This window comes from Rhinolophus sinicus, chromosome 16, assembly GCF_057876585.1.
Source record: "Rhinolophus sinicus isolate RSI-liver-muscle chromosome 16, RSI-T2T, whole genome shotgun sequence".
In the NCBI taxonomy this organism is placed as follows: Eukaryota; Metazoa; Chordata; class Mammalia; order Chiroptera; family Rhinolophidae; genus Rhinolophus; species Rhinolophus sinicus.
In genome coordinates, this window is record NC_142516.1 from 69,826,872 (window position 1) to 69,846,848 (window position 19,977).

General features: G+C 40.1%; 1 protein-coding gene across 2 annotated transcripts in view; it reads left to right on the forward strand.

The window, feature by feature from the left end:
* TEK (TEK receptor tyrosine kinase) overlaps positions 1-19,977 on the forward strand; it is a 98,196-nt gene that overhangs the window by 48,215 nt on the left and 30,004 nt on the right. For both annotated transcript variants that reach the window (XM_019736283.3, XM_019736284.3), the window contains exons 3-9: positions 3,228-3,338; positions 4,202-4,354; positions 7,735-7,866; positions 8,341-8,481; positions 11,209-11,337; positions 14,185-14,336; positions 15,585-15,729. In XM_019736283.3, coding sequence (XP_019591842.3) covers positions 3,228-3,338; positions 4,202-4,354; positions 7,735-7,866; positions 8,341-8,481; positions 11,209-11,337; positions 14,185-14,336; positions 15,585-15,729 — 963 coding nt within the window. The remainder of the gene's footprint in view (positions 1-3,227; positions 3,339-4,201; positions 4,355-7,734; positions 7,867-8,340; positions 8,482-11,208; positions 11,338-14,184; positions 14,337-15,584; positions 15,730-19,977) is intronic.

Here is a 19,977-nt window from a genome sequence, read left to right on the forward strand (position 1 = left end):
TCTTTACCAAGTGCGTATCTGGTGAGGACTATTAATACATGAGTCTTGTAGCTATTGTAACTTAGGTACATTTTCACACTTGGTCCCACTGTTAGGCCTGATCCCAGAGGCCAGGGCCTACCCACCCCCCTGCGCTGCCTTTCAAAACAGATGTGAGCCTGTCGCCTGGGAATGCTCAGTCTCGTAAGGGACACATGCACTAGGAGAGGGGCTGTCGTGGGGATGTGCCGCTATGACGACACTTAACCTGGATTGCAGGGCTTGTGTGAGGCTTTTGGAGAAGGTGACACCTGGAGGAAGACTGATGAGTGAGTAGCAGTTGGTGAGACGTAAGGGGAAGGAAGGAGCAGAAGAGAGAGCAGGAATTGCTTAGGCATGACTGAGCCGTCTGAAGACATCAATAGAGTTCAGAATGCCTGGCATTGAGAGCTGAGGATGCCGGGCTGGGGTAGGATGAGTCTGGAGAGCTGGTGGTGTGGAGCACGTGTGGGGGTCTTGAATTTGTGTCTCCACTTTCACACTGGTTCAGTGGTAAGAGGCCTTGAGTAAAAGACTTAGTCACCCTCCACTCCCTCTCCCGCCTTGGATATCCTGTTTTCACAGGGCTTTTGGGAAGTTGCACAAAATAGTAATGGACATAAAATGACACTATTACTCTTACTCCTCTCAGTCCTTAACTATCATTACATTAAAGGAGACAACTGAAGTTTTGCTCAATTATTTTTTACTCAGGTTTATAACTTTTCCTACTATCTATTTTCTCCTCCAGCTCTTAAGGAATAAGTGAATTGTGTTTTCAGTTAAGTTCTGTCAATTAATTAGCTCATCCCAATGATCTTGAGTCAGTCATCTTCTAAGCTGGGCTTCAGCAATCTCATTTAGGGAATGAGATGGTAGGACTTGAAAGTCTTTTGAGTGCTAACATGATGTAACCTGTGAAAGGTTGCTGGAAACAAGTTACCTGGTTCTGATCCTGGTTCTTCCATGAACTTGCTGTTTGACCTTGAACAGGTTACATAACCTTTCTGTACCATAATCTTATTTATAAAATTAGGATAATTGTAGTGCCTATCTCATAGAGATACTACGAAAATTCAATATATGTAAAGTCCTTAGAACAATGCCTGGTGGTAGTAGCTACTATTAAAAGGTGCTTCTTGTTTTTGTGACCCAGTCAAATCACATGACATGAGTCTGTGTGTACCGTGTACAAGCTAGGCTCCTGTGCCATTGGGAAGCCCCAGGTACAGCACAAAGGTTGAGGACCGCTTCATTATTACTCAGCAGAGAACAATCAACCTAGCGACATTACAGTAGGAGGTGACAGACTGGACAGCAGTGGAACTCTGCTGTGGCTGTGTTCCCACCTAAGGAAAGAGGGAGCTTAAAACACACAGAGTCTGAAATCATAAAGAGCCACAGCGTGGGGAGAAAGAAAAGTTACATTGGAGTTGAGCCTAGTGGGGAATCTTGGTTCCTTTTCAGAACATAATGCTGGGTGAGAAGTCCCACGGTCAGCTAAACAATCTTCACACAAAGGGGCGGAAAATATAAACAAACCACTTAGAAAGGAACAACAGCTTGCAATGGTTTGAAAAAATTCTCACAGGAGCCCAGGTGCATGTCACAGACAGCAAGAGCTGCACACGTTAGGTTGCTAAATGAAGCCCCTTGTCGGTGTGAGAGGGAGCCCACCAACGTCCCCGCCCCCACCCCTGCCTGCCTCCCCCACTGGGTTCGACCATTTCAGTCCTGTGGAGAAAGCTGCCACATAAATCCGTGTCACAAATGTCAGCCCAGCAGTGTTGCTGTTTATTTATTTTTGGGAAGGATACTGACCTCTTCTAGGAGCTCGGTGTACATCATTTAATATTCCTAACAACTTTTTAAGGTAAACAGTTTTACTTCCAAATTACATGTGAGGAAACTGTGATGTTCAGAGGTTAAATAACTCACTCAAAGAGTTCCAGTAAGTGGCAGAGGGTGGTCTCAAGCCCAGGACTGTCTTATCCCAGGGCTCACCATAACCTTTGATACACTCGTCTGCCATTGTCCTCCTGGGTGTGCCCGTGTCATTGTCTGCACCAAGACATTTATGTGGGAGTCCTGCCAGGCTGCCACGCCTGGCTCAGAGGAAAACAAGCGGACAAATCTAAAGCCCAGTTCTTCTGAGCACTGTTCACAAGTGTCTTCTGCCCTCACCGGGTAGCTCTCTAATCCAATGACACATAGAGCACTTGATCAACTTCTCAAGCCACCCATCTGAAAACCACTCTGTGGGGATTTAGACCTTAGGGTGCAGGGTGCTTTGCTATTGATTTTTTAATTTAGGTGCATCCTGATGAGAGAATTTGCTCTACAGGATATTGATTCTTCATTGTTCATGAGATGTTCTTTGCGGCTTAATAGGGAGGCAATATGCTTGCAAATAACATATTCAAATAGCTGGGTCCAGGGGTCCAGGAATAACCAGCAAATCTTTCATTGTGTTACTGAAATCAATGTTTGTCTTTAGTAATTTTTGGTCTGTTTGATTAATCAGTTTCTGAAAGTTTCTACTACGCTTGTAGGTTTATCAGTTTCTTTAACTGTCAGTTTCTGTTTCATGGGTTTTGCAGCTCTGTTGATAGGTACATACACAAGTTCAGGATTATTTAATCTACCTGGTGGGTGGTTCCTTTTTATCTACATGTGAAGACCACTTTAGGGGTCTTTGTGCTGATTTCATTTGAGAAATGCTTGGAGTACTCTAAAGCAATGAGAAGTATTTGGAGCAACAACAACTCAAAAGGACCAAGGGAAAAGCCATTTGGCAAATATCTGGCCGTTCATATTCTATTACACTTTGAGGAAGCTTGGGAGGGACTGGGGAAGGATGGCAGATTTATAGTTAACATGGTTTCTCATTAATGATTAGGTCTTCGTTTGGTAATAGATGTTAATCCGCACAAAGTTGTTACCTACCCAACTGGTGGCATGGAAAAAATATGTATATGTGCATTGTGTGTATATATTTACATTTTAACAGAGGAAATGACAGTTTTTTCATGAGGTTCTTCAAAAGATATCTAACGTAAAGAAAGGCTAAAACCCGTTAGTTACCACTGTTTTAATATCATGAAAACCAGCTGACTCCTGCCAAGTGCCAGCCCTCATCTTCTGAAGTTCAAAGTTCAGCTGCTCCTGGAGAAAACATGTGACCTTATTTTCTCTCTCTCTTTTAAAAGCTTCCTTCCTACCAGCTACCTTAACTATGACTGTGGACAGGGGAGATAATGTGAACATATCTTTCAAAAAGGTGTTGATTAAAGAAGAAGATGCCGTGATTTACAAAAACGGTGAGTATGTGTTTTATTTCCTTCCAGTGAATGGTGGAAGGTGAGACATCAGATCGCACAAAACATATTGCGTCATTATTGCAGTCTTAGGGGCAGATGTTTGAAGTAAAGCTGCTCTGAGACAAGCTAATCAAATTCTATGATAGAAGCTGGCTTAGGCAATGTGTTCGTTTACTTAATTAAAGTGGAGATTCATTACACATATATGAATATATGTGCATTGTACATTTATGCATGTACAGTCTGAATTATGAATGTACAATAAAACCCCATCATGATGTGATAAATGGGGTCCCAAATTCTGCCATATAAAATGTTTGATTACAAAGTTAAGAAATGAGCAGGGTGAGCCTGGGAAGCCAACTAGAGGTCCAAATGTGAAATCCAAGTCTGTCTCGGTCTGACTGTGGTTTGGCACCACTTGATGGCAGTTCCCTGATCCAGCTGAAATATTGATGGGAACTGTTCTGAGTTCTGTGGATGGGTAGGACTTGCAGATTGGAATAGTGATTATAGGTGTCTTCTGGTTAATTGATTAGTCGGCAGGGTTACCTAGCATTTCCCCACCTGGCTTTGCCTGTTCATCTGTCCCTGCAGAAGATGAGCACTTGAGCCTCTCCCCATCTTTGTGTGTTTGGTGGTGTGTCCCATAGACTAATAGACTATCTGCTCTATCACCATATGTTTCTCCACTGTTGGGAGAGCCTTGAGTAGCTCAGCCTTTTCATTCTTCTCCCACATTCAGTATGCTAGAGCACATTTTCTGTATCAGATCTGGGAAAGCTGACCAAGTGGTGGGGCCAGACTAGAAAACCGGAGTGTTGGAGTGTGACCCATGATTCTCCACTCTTCTCCCTGCCCAGGTTCTTTTATCCACTCGGTGCCCCGGCATGAAGTACCTGACATTTTAGAAGTGCATCTGCCTCATGCACAGCCTCAGGATGCTGGCGTGTACTCGGCCAGGTACATAGGAGGGAACCTCTTCACCTCGGCCTTCACCAGGCTCATAGTCCGCAGTAAGTGACTGACAGGCCACCACCTGTGATGGCTTTGTTAGGATTTTTCGTTGCAAGTAACAAATGGACTCTGGCTACTTGAGCAAAAATCAAGGATTGGCTGGAAATATACTAAGAACTCTTAGGAAATTGATAGAAAAGCTGACAAGCAAGTTTTCAGGAAAGATAGACTCCAGGGAAGAATTGGGGTTCTGCACTGGTGGGGAAGCGTGGACTTTCTCTCTAGGGTGCTATCTACCATTACCCTCTCTTAACTGCAATGGTATTTATTTTACTTCCAAGTTTTGAATTCCCAGGATAAAGAATAAAATTGGCCTAAAATATGTCAGCTGTATATTTGCCTAGACCATGAGTTATAGATAAGGGTGGAGCCATATACCTACAGTGCAGGCACGGGGACCTCACACTTGAACAGCACCATCATTCCCATAAAAAGGGGGATCACAGTGAGCTGGGCAGTCCCCCCGATAGGTGTCCTACAGGGGATGAGTTGGATCGATCTGGTTAAACATTAAGTCTGCTGTGGATCCCACACTTCCCAGATCATTTAACTGTCAAATGTGATTTCTATTTTCAGGTTTGAAAAATGCAAGACTTAGAACTAGTGAAAACGCTCCACCCCATTGTAACTATCAAAGTGGGGAGTAACCATCACCAGTAGTTTTTACAAGAAACTGATCTGTAGAAAGCAAAAAAGCTTCAGGTCTATGTACTTGGGACACTTTGTCATTCCTCTAATGACCGGGGTCTCTAAGTCATGAAGAATATTTACTTTGCTTTGCTTTATATTCATTCATTCAGCAAATATATGTTGATTATAGCTCTATGTCACGCATTGTATTGGTGTCGAAAATACAAGGATAATAAGATGAGTCACTATTCCTTGGATAATTCCCGATCAGAGTGGGTACATACATAAACAGATATTGCAATATGACAATAGAAATATGAAAAATGTTGTTCATCTAGTTAGGGCAGGTGAAGTCTCATTTTATTCCACTACACTTATGGAGATTCTGAATGGCAAAGAAAGAATTTGCATTCATTTCATTTAAATGGTTTCTCATTAATGTGCTATAGCAGGATACTATGTACTAGGATACTCAGAATCTGGGGTAAATGCACAGATTTTCCAGCAATATCAGAGACATCAGATGTTGATATACATTAAACAGTTTAAAGCTTTTTTACAAATGTCAAAACAAAGATGACTTGGCATAGACTAGAATTTACTGAAAGCAACAAATGAACAAGACAAAGAAACAAAAACTCATAGACACAAAAAAAACAGTTTAGTGGTTACCAGAGGGTAAAGGGGGTGGTATGTGAGAGTAAAATGGATCAAATATACGGTGAGGGAAGGAGAACTGACTCTGGGTGGTGAGCACACAATGCAATATATAGATGTATTACAGAATTGTGCACTTGAAACCTATATAATTTTACTAATCAACGTCACCCCAATAAATTTAATAAAAATTTAAATAAATAAATAAATAAATAAATAAATAAATAAATAAATAAAGTTCATCCGAACTTTTAAGGCAAAGCAAAAGACTTCAAACACATTTTGATCTTTAAGCCATCTCTTTTTCAGATTGCTAGGAGCACATGTTCATTCTCTTTTGCTCTTAGGAGTATTTAACAACAGCTAATATCTTAGCTTGTTCTAAGAAACTTGAGTTGCAGCACAATCATCCAATTTAAAAGCATCTTTCCCCAGTATGACTCTTTCATGTTTAGTAAGAAATGAGGAACAGGCGCCTGTCCATTTCTCACAACTGTAGGGCATCTTTCCAGGAAGAACTGAAGCGAAGGAGTAGTCAGTGCATAAAGGCTGTGTGTTGAAAATCACAATGGCTATATTTGTAGGATTTCTTTTCAGTATAAATCATCTCCCTGACAAAAGATTCCTCACAAGCATTGCATTTACAAGATTTCTCTCTGTGTGCCATAAATATATGGTTTCCTAAAATACAAGACCACAAGGCTTTTAAAGAAAATAACAAAGCCTAATTGCATACTTGTTACTTATCAACAAACTCTTTGCCTGACTTCATCATCCCCAATTATTCCCTCAAGCTTTATTCTTTCTTCCTCTCCAGGATTAGGTGTGAAGCCGGGACAGGTTTACACCTAGGTACAGGGCTAGGGATACAGTTTAATGTAACAGGAAGCCCATTTTCATCTCCCGTGTCTGCTATCGTTATTCATCTTCAACCTGTGCAAATAACCTGTGGTTGGGCTCTCTACAAATCACTAATTGTGCAGAAGCATTTTTCCCGTTATATATTAAGGCATGTAAATATTAGCTTCTAGACATTTTGTAGCATTAAAAGTGGAAGCCCATACGGAAGGGTCTGTGCTGACAGTCTTCCTGATTATTTTCGAGAAAATACTGATAACTAGGAGTTCTTGCCAAAGAAATTACATCAGCTGTCGGCAGACGTCCAGGCAGACGTCCAAGCTTACCGTGGTGAAACTAACATCCAGGACAAAGACACTCGCTCCTTTCAGAAGAGAAATTAAATAAAATTCCTGACCACAAAGGGTCACTCCAACCTTCCTGGGTTTACTTTATATCACAAGGTATCCTTGGGCCTAATTAACAATCTAAAATCACCGAGTGCTGGAGAGAAGTAGTGAGGACACATGAATCTAGAAGCATTTTCCCATCCTGTGCTTTCCATTTTGTATATCTTCTTTCACTGCTTTCTACCTGGAAAATTAGGTGGGCGCTACTAGCTCCTGCTTCCCTTTGTAGCCATATTCCTTCTCCACATACTCAGACCAGAGGTTCTCAAATTTCGGCATGTATCACAATCTCCTGGGGGACTTGCTAAGCACGGGTTGCTAGGTCACCTCCAGAGTTTCTCATTCAGCAGGTCATGGGTGGGGAGTCTGAGGCTTACATTCTAACAGATTCCCAGGTAATAGAGATGTACCGGGTTAAGGATCACACTTTGAAAACCACTGCTCTGGGCTCTGAGCACACTTGCAGCTCCCCCAGCTTCCCCAGCATGTCCTGCTCTCCTCTCAGTCTCCTCTTTGCCTGGAACATCATCTGCAGCCCTGTCTCTTTTGCTCCGTAGGTGGCCCTGCTGATTCATCTCCTATCGCACCTCCTCTGGGAAGACTTTCTCTATGCCCTCTTCCATCCCCAAGACAGGATTACATGCTGCTTGTCTTTGTTTCTACCATTACTTCCTGTGTACATGTCTGTTTCCCACATTCAACTATTAGCTTTTTTAGAGTGGAGGGATTGCATTTTATTTAACTTCATTCACCAATGTCCACTAAAATGACTGATGTGTAGCAGGTTTGTTGAGCCAAAGTGCTCTATTCACTCTATTCACCACGTACTGTTTTCTTAACAAAAGGATGTGAAGCTCAGAAGTGGGGACCTGAGTGTAACGGTGTCTGTACTACTTGTATGAACAATGGTGTCTGCCATGAAGATACTGGAGAATGCATTTGCCCGCCTGGGTTTATGGGGAGAACATGTGAAAAGGGTAAGTCAAGAGTATTTGATGAGTCAGTGGTAGAATTAAAAATTCATCCTTGGATCTAGAATTTTGTATCTGGACAGAGTTGGGGATGGAAGATAAATGGCTTCTGCTAGGCATATGGTACCTTTGTGTGAATTAGAAAAAGGTGCCCTTTCCTAAAAGGCTTTTTATTGTCAGCCACTGGAAAAGTGCAATAAATATGCAAATCTCCAAAGTCTATGATGTGAATGTTACCCCCGAAGTTTGTGCAGCACACAACCTGCATCACTGTGGTTCGTGGCTCTGATGGCCTCTCTGTGGGGCAGTTTCATTGTCTGTAAAATGGGCCCTAAGGGTATGTTCACCCTGCCTATGCCACAGCTGAGATTGTATTATTGTCCATGTTCACTGGTCTAGGACAGATCCTTTAAAAGAAGAATCACACATTTCAAGGGGTTGCATATTTGACTCTGAAGCATCTTTTTCTCCCCCCAAAAGCTTGTGAACTGCACACATTTGGCAGAACTTGTAAGGAAAGGTGCAGTGGACCGGAGGGATGCAAGTCCTACGTGTTCTGTCTCCCAGACCCCTATGGATGTTCCTGTGCCACAGGCTGGGAGGGTCTGCAGTGCAATGAAGGTATGCACCAATCCCACCCTGAACAGAAAACGTTCTAGCAGTCATACCAAGGAGGTCTGGTTTGCTGGAAGTCGTAGAGCAGGAGATACCTGGGCTCCTCAGTCAACTGTCTGTTGCTGTGCGAGCTACAGGGTTTTGAATCACAGATGTTTTTATCCAAAGTTAATTATGCTTTCACATTAAGACTCTGGACCTCATACAAAGAGCTTCTCATATACATCACCTGGGGATCTTGTTAAAACACGGATTCTGATTTCATAGGTCTGGACCGGGGCCTGAGGTTCTGCGTTTCCAACAAGTTCCCACATGGTGCTGCCTGTTAGTTTTCAGACCACACTTCTCATTGGAAAGCCCTTGAAGATTTGTTTTTTTGGTGTGTCATAAATATCAGAGCTTTAGGTCAGATCCAGACAGGATTTGGGGTTTGAAAATTGAGAAAGTCAAGATCTTATCTTCTGTGGACCTTACTCTTGCAGTACTAGCTTCAACATACTTAAAGATTCCCTCTGCCTTTCCTAAAACATGCTTTCCCATTTGATGAAGTGCAAAGGTATGTGTTTCACATCTACTTTCTAGTAAGCATTTCACATCTACTGCCACACAGTAACTTAACATGAACCTGTAGCCAAATATGCCAGATCTTAACTTAGGAATGTTAATGGGGGTGCATTAGCCAGAGCTCAAAGGATTTTCAGTATCTACTTTGCAAAGTCAGCTTTTTCCACATCTGGCGCTATTGGGAGCTATGTTGGGGTCCCCAGCAACTTGATAACAATGTTCTAGGGCAGAGAAGTTCTGTAAAATACAAGCAAGACACATACGTAATTTAAATTTTCCTGGTAGCCACACTAAAAAAGTAAAAGAAATAGGTGAAATAATTTAAATATTTTTTTAACCCAATAGATCAAACAACAACAAAAATCATTTCAACATGTAATCAAGAGAAAGACAAGTGTAAATGAGATGTCTTACATTTCTTTTATCATACTCAGTCTTTGAAATCTCAATCCAGACTCATTATAGTTTAAGTGCTTGATAGTCATGCACAGCTAGTATGACCACACGAGGCAGCACAGTGTTAGGGGCTTGGAATAAGAGGGCAAAGAGGAGAGTTACACCCAAGTAACTTCGGCTACCTGCAAAACCTCGCTCAGTTCCCTCTCAGTGCTGTATCTAACCCCTGCCCGCCCCCCACCCCGTCCTCCTCCAGGGAGCATTGAGGGAGCCATAGCAATGGAGGAATCCCACCTGGCCTCAGAAATGTACACCTTAAAGTAAAAGGTGCCTACACGTAGGAGCAGATCCAGTCAATCCCTCTTAAAAAAAAGAATATTAAAAAAATAATCTGCAAATGTTTAAAAAAGTGCATATGTGAATACTTTGCTAGGGCCCAGGAAGGGGAGCATGCGTGTGAGGCGTCTAAAACATAATCTTCATTAGCTTTATAGTGAATGGTGTTTGTAGGTCCAGGTTTATAAGGGTACATTTATTATCTCATCCCAGCTCATGCCTGGCTCAAGAAATAACTAAGATTTTTTGAACTGAAATATTCAGGAGTTCTCCCAGACTCTTTCCTGGAATCTCCAGTTCATGTATGTTAGCACTTTGATATTGTCCCTTAGGTCTGAGACTCTAATAATTTGTTTCTAACTATTTTCCTGTCTGTGTTCTTCAGACTGGATATTTATTGATCTAGCTTTAAGTTCATTGACTCTGTCTTCTGTCGTTTCCATTCTGTTGCCAAGTCCATACAGTGATATTACTATTTCAGATACTGTGTTTTCAGTGCTTGGATGTCTTTGGGTTAATTTTTTATAGTTTCTATTTTTCTGCTGAGATTTCTCATTGTTTCATTTGTTGTGAGCATATTTTCCCTTATCTCACTGAGGATAGTTATTATAGTTGTTTTAAAATTCTTGATCTGGGTTGGTCTCTGCTGATTTTCTTTTCTCCTGAGGATGAGTCATAATTCTCCATTTCTTTTTACATTGAGTAATTTGGGATTGTATCTTGGACACTGAGGAGACTCTGGCATATGATATATTTATTTGAGGAATGTTGATTTTTGTTTTGTTGTTTTAACAAACAATGAAATGGATATAACTCAAACTGTAAACTCTGACTCTTAGGCATCAGCTCAAACTCAGTTCAATTATTTTACCCTAAGCTGAGGTGCTTTGAGTCTGTACTTAGCATGTATGTTTCGGAGGCTAGCCGAAGATTTGGCACTTCCTCTTTCTGGCTCTCCCTTTCTAGATTTTTCCTCTTGTTTTCCAGTGGCTGTGGTTGCCCTGACTGGTTATTCAGGTCAGTAAGATTGCAGATGATCTTTGCAATTGTTGTTACCCCATATGATATCAATTATACCCAACAATTAGACTAAAAGTTGAAAAATGGGAGACACACCATTCCCATCTTCCAAATTTAAATTCCCTTTAGAACCTGCCTGGTTCACCCCAACTCTTCAGTGCTTTCAGGTAGTTGTTTTTAAAATATAGTTGTTATTTATGAGAAGGTTGGCCTTGTAAAAGCTTATTCAACTCTCCTGGAAGCAGAATTCCCCAACCCTTTAAGTTCCTGGTAATTCAGATAATGAAGATAAATCACATGCTACCTTAAATGAATCAGCGAGATTGAATGGAGAGAAAATTAAACTAGCCCCCTACAGCCTGAGTTTTCTCTCTTCCCCTGTTTTAACACTGGTTTTTTTTATGTCTTTGTTTACAGCATGCCAGCCTGGCTATTATGGGCCAGACTGTAAGCTGAGGTGTATGTGCACCAATGGGGAGACGTGTGATCGGTTCCAGGGATGCCTCTGCTCTCCAAGACGCCAAGGGCTCCAGTGTGAGAAAGAAGGTAAAGCAAGGTCATACTGCAGTCAGGGCCATCGTCAGCGTGTCTGGACCAAGCTTTGCTGGTATCCTTCTTGCCCCAACAGCCCAAGAGTCTCAAACCACTTTTGTTTCCATCCAGAAGTTGAGAAGAATATACTCCAAGTCCTAAAGGACAGCTTTCTGATTTTTTTCTGTGGAACTTCATACTGGCTTTTGTTTCCCTTTCCAATAGGAATAAGCCATGTGTTCTTTGTCACACATTAAGTGATGACTGGCCAGCTGAGAGTTCTGCCTGCCTCTTCTGCTCTCTTCTCTAAGACCAGCCTTTTCCCTGAATGTGTACAGCACAGAAAAACTATTTTGGAGGAATTTGAAAGGATTTTTTTTTTAAAAGAAAGATATAAATTAAAAAAAAATAGAAAAGATTACACTCAAAATGATCTGTTCAATAATTCTAATTCACAAATTACCGTCAGCAAACTCTGACCTACAGACCATATCTGGCCCACTATTTTTTTAACAGCTTTATTGAGATATCATTTTTATACCATGAAGTTCATCCCTTTAAAATGTACGACTGAATGGTTTTTGGTGTATTTACAGAGTTATGCAACCATTCTCATAATCTAATTTTGGAATATTTCCATCATACCAAAATAAATTTTGGACCTGTTAGCAGTAACTCCCATCCTTCCCTCCTTCCAGAGCTTGGCAACTATTAATTTACTTTCTGTACAAATTTGCTTATTCTTGACATTTTATATACTATAAATGGGATCATACAATCTGTGATATTTTGTGGCTGGCTTCTTTCACTTACCATACTGTTTTTGAGGTTTATCTATGTTGTAGCATATATCAGTACTTCATTCCTTTTTTTGCCCCGTTAACTGTTGTCATAATGAAAATTTTATTGGAACACAGCCATTCATTTATAATATATCATGTATGCGCTTTTACACTACAACGGCAGAGTTGAGTAGTTACCACAGAGAACTTACAGCTTGCAAAGCTGAAAATATTTACTATCTAGTCTTTTACAGAAAAAAATTTGCTAAGCCGTACCACAGAATACTTTTTAAAGTTAAAAGAAGGCTATTTTCATGTATTTTTGAAAATTTAAAATAATACATATATTACTTTATCAATCAAGTAAATAGAAATGTTATAGAAACACACATCCAGTGAAATCTACAGAGTAGTAAGTCATTTATAGCCTTTTCTCTGTGAGTTTTAAAAATCAGAAGAAACACAGAGTGGGGATTTTTTCCCAAAGCTTTACCTTGTCAGCTTTTCACTTTCTCTTCTTTCTCCAGCGTTGGGACTTTGCTACACAGCAGGAATCTGGGATGGTCTAGGAAGGGAAGGAAATGCTTTGGGACTACCAAAGGAGTGGACAATTAACAAGCTTTAGGATTTGAATTTTGTGTTTTACTCCTTCTTTCTGTTCAAAGGCTGGTGTCAGAAAGTGTGAGAATCTCAGACCTACTGTGTTTCCCCAAAAATAAGACCGGGTCTTATATTAAGTTTTGCTCCAAAAGATTCATTAGGGCTTATGTCAGTGGATATAATCCTGAAAAATCATGCTAGGATTTATTTTCCGGTTAGGTCTTATTTTCGGGGAAACACGGTAGATCCAGGCCCCAAGCTGCTAGAGAGCAGCCCCCTTTCCCTAACACCATTCCACCCTCCACATGTACATCCACCTTTACCTCCATCCAACTGCAGAAAATGCAAGGGGACAGTGAAGGAAAGAAATGATTTAAAAGTGTCAAAGCACTTTGGAAAATTCCTACATGAATAACTTAAAGCTAAAAAAAATCGATGTTTTCTAATCATAGTCTGATAGTACAGATATACCAAGGACTTACTTTGTAGTTATTAGACCTTTTTCCTGCCTGTTCCACACACTTTACCTGTTTCATTCTAGGCCTGAGAGATAGAATATCAATATAAACTGTCAATATTGATGTGTTTACCTTGACTCTACCTTCTCCCACCACTGATACAGAACAGCAAGTAAGTGACAGCAGCTCTTGGAGCACCTCCATCTCCTAGTAAACAATGTGTTGGACTATTTTCAGACATGTCTCACATTTACTTATAGGTGGTCCAAAGCTTTCTAAGACCCTACAGTTCAGAATAAACTTGTTACATTTCAGGATTATTCATTCTCTACTCGGCAGGTATTAGGCAAGCAATCTTCATATCTTTGTTGCTACCAGAGGCATTTTTTTTGTTCTTTCAATATTAGCAGCAACATTTTTGATTTGCCTGTTGACTAGAAATTTATTGGGGGTGGGTGGGTTCTATTCCACTTTACTTCTTGAATGTCAATATGAATGTGATTAATTATGTGCCATGTGCAGACTTCCCAATTAATGAGATAGAGCTCATATGTCAAAACTGACAATCATGTTGTTGGTCAGCAATATCATGGGCTTCTTTGCTGAGTGGAAGAAGAACTAGTTTTTGGGTTTTTTGCTTTTGTTTTTGTCAAAATTCTCTTAAAAAGCAAGAAAGAGGCTGAAAAGTTTGACCAGGGGAGATGTGGCCCTGATCATCATTTTAATACTGAGACTGTACATCCAGGTTCCCACTGAGGGAATACAGCATTAGGGTGAAGAGCATGGACTCTGAATTCACAAAGATCTCAGCTTGAATCTGGGCTCTGAAACTCAGTCCCCTCATCTATAAAATAAGGACCACAATAGCACCCACCTCACAAGTTTATTATGTGATGATAAAACAACATAATATTTGCAAAGCTTTTGTTGGATGCATAACCTGCTAAATGGTAGCTATTTTTATTATTACTACTGCTGCTGTGTTAACAATTAGATTTCACAGTGCTGTTTTCTTCATTCAGGCGAGCCAAGGATGACCCCAAAGATAGAGGATTTGCCAGATCACATAGAAGTAAACAGTGGTAAATTTAACCCGATCTGCAAAGCATCTGGCAGGCCACTACCTGCTAATGAAGAAATGACTCTGGTGAAGCCGGATGGGACAGTGCTCCATGTAAGAGTTGTACTTAATCTGTCCTCCTGACACCACTAGATGCTTTCAGTGTAATAATCACCCACCCAAGGATAGATTCCACTTAGGGGTTGCATTTTCCTAGGCAAGGGTTTTGTTAGCTTTGACAAAAAGAAGAGGACAGTTCAGCATAATCCATTTGGTTCTAGATAGACCTGCTTCCACATCTCCAGTTCAGAAACCATGACCCATGGAATCCCTTAGGTCTGAAGGCATTCCTTGGGTCCCTCTACCCCTTCACTTTGTCCTCATTGCTGGTGTTCACCACAGTTAGGGCACTCTCACAGCAGTTCCTCCTTGCTGGAAAGGACTAAGCTACTTTTCCAATACGTTTCCCTTCGCTCTCTCTCCCATCAATTCAAATGCAACAGAGACAGGAGCCACCTCAAATTTCTCTGTGTCACAAGTGATCCTCAGGAAGTTGGTGTATTTTCTTATCTAAAGATTTAAAAATAGATTTCTTTCAAAGATGACTGAAAATCAGCTTGATGGGAAGGAAGATCCAAGTGACCTCTTGGGGGCAGGATATATAGAATGTGCCATTACCTGTTTTCACACATTAGATGTTCCTGATTCCACTTAAACACCCATTAGGTAGTAAAAACCAACTAACAGCTTCCAGAATCCTGTTGGTCTTTCCATGAGTTAATGGAAGTAACAATTACCATCCAGTGAGGGCCAACCATACCATATCCAACGTCTTACTTAACGTTACTTGTCCCCTTTTTGCGGAAGTGGAAACTTGCTGGGTGAAGTTAAGTAACTAAGTTGTTGGACAAAGTGGCAGAGCTGGTATGTGAAGTCAGGTCCCTGTGTCTTCAGAGCGCTGGCTTTTCCTCCAACACCACACTCTGCAGCCCATCAAACACTTAGGAAGCCATTTTGTCCTCTCTCTCAGCCATCTCTGTATTAGACAACAAAAGAGCAAATGTTACCAGAAGCAGCTGAAAAGGAATTAATCCTTGTTTGCAAGTATTTACCCCACACTCTTGAACACATAAATACAACAGCAGGATCCGTGAGGGCGTCAATCCAATATAAACTTTCAGCGCTACTACAATGGGTTTTGGAAATAAGCCAATGATTATACAAGCATTGCATTGAACTTTTAAATCTCTCCTCGAAAGCTTCTTATTAAACAATGAGATGGTGTCAGGGTTAAGGGCCTTTGTGTTTATGCCTCCCTAGAAGCTTTTATTTATTTATTCATTCTGTATCTGACCTTTCCAGCCAAAAGACTTTAACCGTACGGATCGTCTCTCAGTGGCTACCTTCACCATCCACCGGATCCTGCCTCCTGACTCAGGAGTCTGGGTCTGCAGTGTGAACACGGTGGCCGGGATGGTGGAAGAACCTTTCAACATTTCTGTTAAAGGTAAGCTCCATTTTCCAGATGAAGAGCTTGTATCCTTGATGTGCTGTGTTTATGTATCACTGGGTGCTGCTTCCAGATGGAAGTATCATTTGACCACTAAAATGACTTTTGGATATTTTTCAGGATACTAAGAAATTATATGTACATGAAAGTGGTAAAGAGGGATTAAGTATATGATTAAGTATATGACTTTTGGAGTCACATAACTCTGGGTTTGATTTTTGTCCCTAATAGCTAATAACTTTGTGTGCGGCCCTGAGCAAATGAATTTAACCTCTCTCAGTCTTTCTTTATTGGTAAGTGAAGTTTAGTTTATCTGCCTCTCAGGGATATTGGGAAGATTTGCTACGTATATAAAACACTTGGAATTGTGTCTGGTACCACATGTCTGGTCGTGTTTATATTTCATAAGAAGTCTCGTTGCATCATTGTGGCTTCCTATTCATTACTGCAGAGAATGATGTGGAGAATCTGTATTTTGAGAATTACTCCCTTATTATAAAGCCCAGGCTATGCTCTAATTAACATGAGTGATTTTATTCACATATTCAGTGTTGTGAGTATTCCTCCTGCTGTGAATGAGAATTTCAAAATTCAAATTAATTTAAGTGGTTGAATGGCTTCAGGAGAAGAAATGAAGTGGAGGTATATCCAAGTAAGCTTGAGTGGTGCACATAGATACAGCAAGGAATTTGAAATTTGGAAGTTACTTATCAATCCATTTAGACAAAAATATGTACCTAACATAATATATACCTAACAGCTCTCTGATATATATTCTTGTAGAGACCCTGGGCTCAGTACCTCACATACTTCATCTTATTTAATCTTTATAAGAACCTTGTGTAATAGATGTTGTTATCTCCACTTTAGTAGTCAGTAGACAGGTTCATAGGGTTTAGTTAACTTGTCTAAGGCAGTACATCTGATAAGCAGCAAATCTTAGTTTTGAACTTGGATCTCTTGATTCCAAGCCCTGCACCATCTCTCCTAGACCATTTTGCTTTCCTGGTCTCTTGTATTACAGATGAGGAAGCAAGTTGACCAAAGAGGTTTAAATTTGACGTGCTCCATTACATGATTAGGAATCTTTTGGAGAACTGAGAGATAATTTCTATAAATGAACTGAATATAAATACCCACCACACAATCTTTTTTAAAAAGGTAAATCACAACAGTAACATAAATAGAGACTCTTGGATTTGGATCTCTGCCCTGGGAATCCATGTAAATCACCTCAGAATCCTTAATATTTTTTGGATTACTGGAAAAAAATCCCAGATTTGTTTTATTCAGGACAATTACTTAATGAAAATAATTTTTTATATCTTACATGCTCTTGGAAGAAAGGAAATGATATTCAGACAAGACAAATTATCTTATTTTTAAGCTTCTTGGGATGTTTGCTATCTGTGGAAAATTAATAATAATAAGTAGAAAAACAGATCATGTTGCTAAGATTTGGGAGAGTAACCGGCTCTAATTTTTATTTTTTTAATGAAAGACATAGCATAAAATATTAGTGCATAGACACACTTTTAGTTCTAAGTTACTGATGTCTCTTCACTGTCGTATTGACTTATATCATAAAATGGAAATTAACATTAGTAAGTTAATCAGTGCCTTTAATCATAATATGAAAAAAATAGATACTAGGCTTTATTACTGGAGTATAATTGGTACAACCACTTTGGATAACTGACAGTATATACTAAAGCTAACCATACGCCTACCCTACGACCTAGCAATTTTACTCTGAGGTATATGCTCAAAGGAAATGGGTTCATGTGTTTAAAAAAGACATCTTCAAGAATGTTCAGAACAGTTTTATTCATAATAGCCCCAAACCAAAATTAACCCGAATGTCCATCAACATTAGAAGGGAGAAATACATTGTGGTACATTCACATGTAATAGTTTGCTAGGGCTGCCGTAGTAAGTACTGCAGACTGCGGGGCTTAAACAACAGAAATTGATTTTCTCAGTTCTGGAGGCTGGAAGTCTGAGAACAAAGTGCCTGTAGAGTTGGTTTCTTCTGAGGGCTCATTCTTTGGCTTGTAGATAGTCTTCTCCTTCTGTATTCATCTGGTCTTACCTCTGTACGTGTGTATCCTAATTTAATCTTATGAGGACAGCAGTCATATTGGATCAGCAATGCCCCCAATGACCTGATTTTAACTTAGCTACCTCTTTAAAGACACTGTCCCTAAATACAGTCACATTCTGAAGTATTGGGGGTTAAAACCTCAACATATGAATTTTTGAGAAACACAATGCAGCCATAACATCATACAGTGAAATCTTAAACAGTAATAAAAGAAGGATGTATTCCTGCCACATTGTGGATGAGTCTCATAGACATAATAATGAGCAAAATAAAGTACACGCTGTATGATTCCATTTATATAAAGTTAAAGAATAGGCAAAACTAACCTATAGTGGCAGGAGTCAGGGTTGTAGTTCCCGATTGACAGGGAAGTGACACAAGGGTGCCTGGTACTTTCTGGGGGGCGGGAGATGTTCTCTATCTCAATCTGGGGGCAGTTATGTATGTACATAGGGAAAGTCTCTTGAGCTAAATACACTTAAAATTTTTGCTCTTGACAATGAATGTCTCTATAATGATTAAAAGACCAAAAAACAAAATTATAAATTACTAAGAGGAAGGTGTTGGAGCTATTTTTTTTAACCCTTGTAAAAGTATCTCTTTTACAAGAGACTGGAATTAATGGCTATATAAAATATGCATTTTGATGTTTCAAACAAACAGGTGGTCTTATGTGATCATACAAGGGAAGCATGACTTAATGAATGAATTTTCTCACTTTTTCCAAATGCCTTCGTCCAACACTGATCTAGGTAAAATGTGTGTCCAGACTTCCCTAACCTAACACTGCCTCCAGTCGGGATACTGCTTGATCAGGCTTCTCCCTGCCTTTATTATCCTTATCTTGGACAACTTCCTCCTCAGTTTTCCTGTAGTCAGTCAACAGACATTCCTAGAGGCCTGTGTGCTAGGCATTGGGAATACAGCAACGAACAACATGAGGAGAAAAGAAAAAAAAAAGCTCTTCTGTCATAGAGCTTTTGTTCCCATAGGGAAATAAACAATGAACAAATAAGTAAGGAAAATGGATAGTTTGCTAAAAAGCTAAGTGCCATGAAGAAAACAAAAATGGGGGTAAAGACTGCTGGGGCAGGGCTGAAGGGGTGACTGTGATACTAAATGGAGTTATCAGGCTTTCCTAAGCAGGTGATATGTGAACAAAGACTTAAGGGCAATTTTTACGGATGGTGAGTCACAACATTGAGACAGAGAGATAAAGTAAAAGTACTGAACATTGTAATGTCCCCTGAAATCTGGAAGATTCTACATTACATAATATACATTCTTGCAGAGGAAAAAAACCCAATAGTTATGCATTTCTAAGAAGGTCAGGCTAATGGAGCGCACTGTGGACAAATTCAGTTGACAAACATTTATTTAGCACCTGGTGAACAAACTTACTTGGTCTTTGCCCTAATGGAGTTTAGAGTTTAGTGCAGTGTTTTGCAACCTTTTTATCATTACCGTCCCATGAAGGAGCCCTTTTAAAAATTGTATCCCAAAACTCTCCTCCCATCACCATAAAATGTACTAATAATATCATTGCTGTACTGTATATACATTTATGTACTGTGGCTTTTTGGAAGGCCACAAACCATTGTAATCACTAAGATTTTTTTCATCCCCCCAAAACCAATTTTTACCTCCTTAGTAGTGCTGTTGTGCCCACTGAGAATACATGGTCTTTGAAATGAGATTATTCTGGATTATCCAGAGGGATCCACTCTAATCACATGAGTCATTAAAAGACAGAGAACTTTTCTGGCTCAGAATGATATGTTACAGTAGAAGAAGGTCAGAGAGATGTGACTTGTTGACTTTGAAGATGGAGGAGGGGGCCCTGAGCCAAAAAATGCAGGCGGTTTCTAGATGCTGGAAAGAACACAGAAAGAGATTCTCCCTAGAGCCTCCAGCAAGGCACACAGCCCTGCCAACACCTTGTTGTTAGCCTGGTGAGATACAAGTCTGACTTCTGACCGTCAAAACTGCATTATAATAAGTTTGTGTCATTTTAAACCAAAGAGAGAGAGGGAATGGAGAGAGAATACATAATTTAGCAGGAAGACCGATATCAAATAATCACCCAAAGTTACAAAGACTAATAAATTCTGAAAATGACAATGAAGGAAAAGTATAAGTTC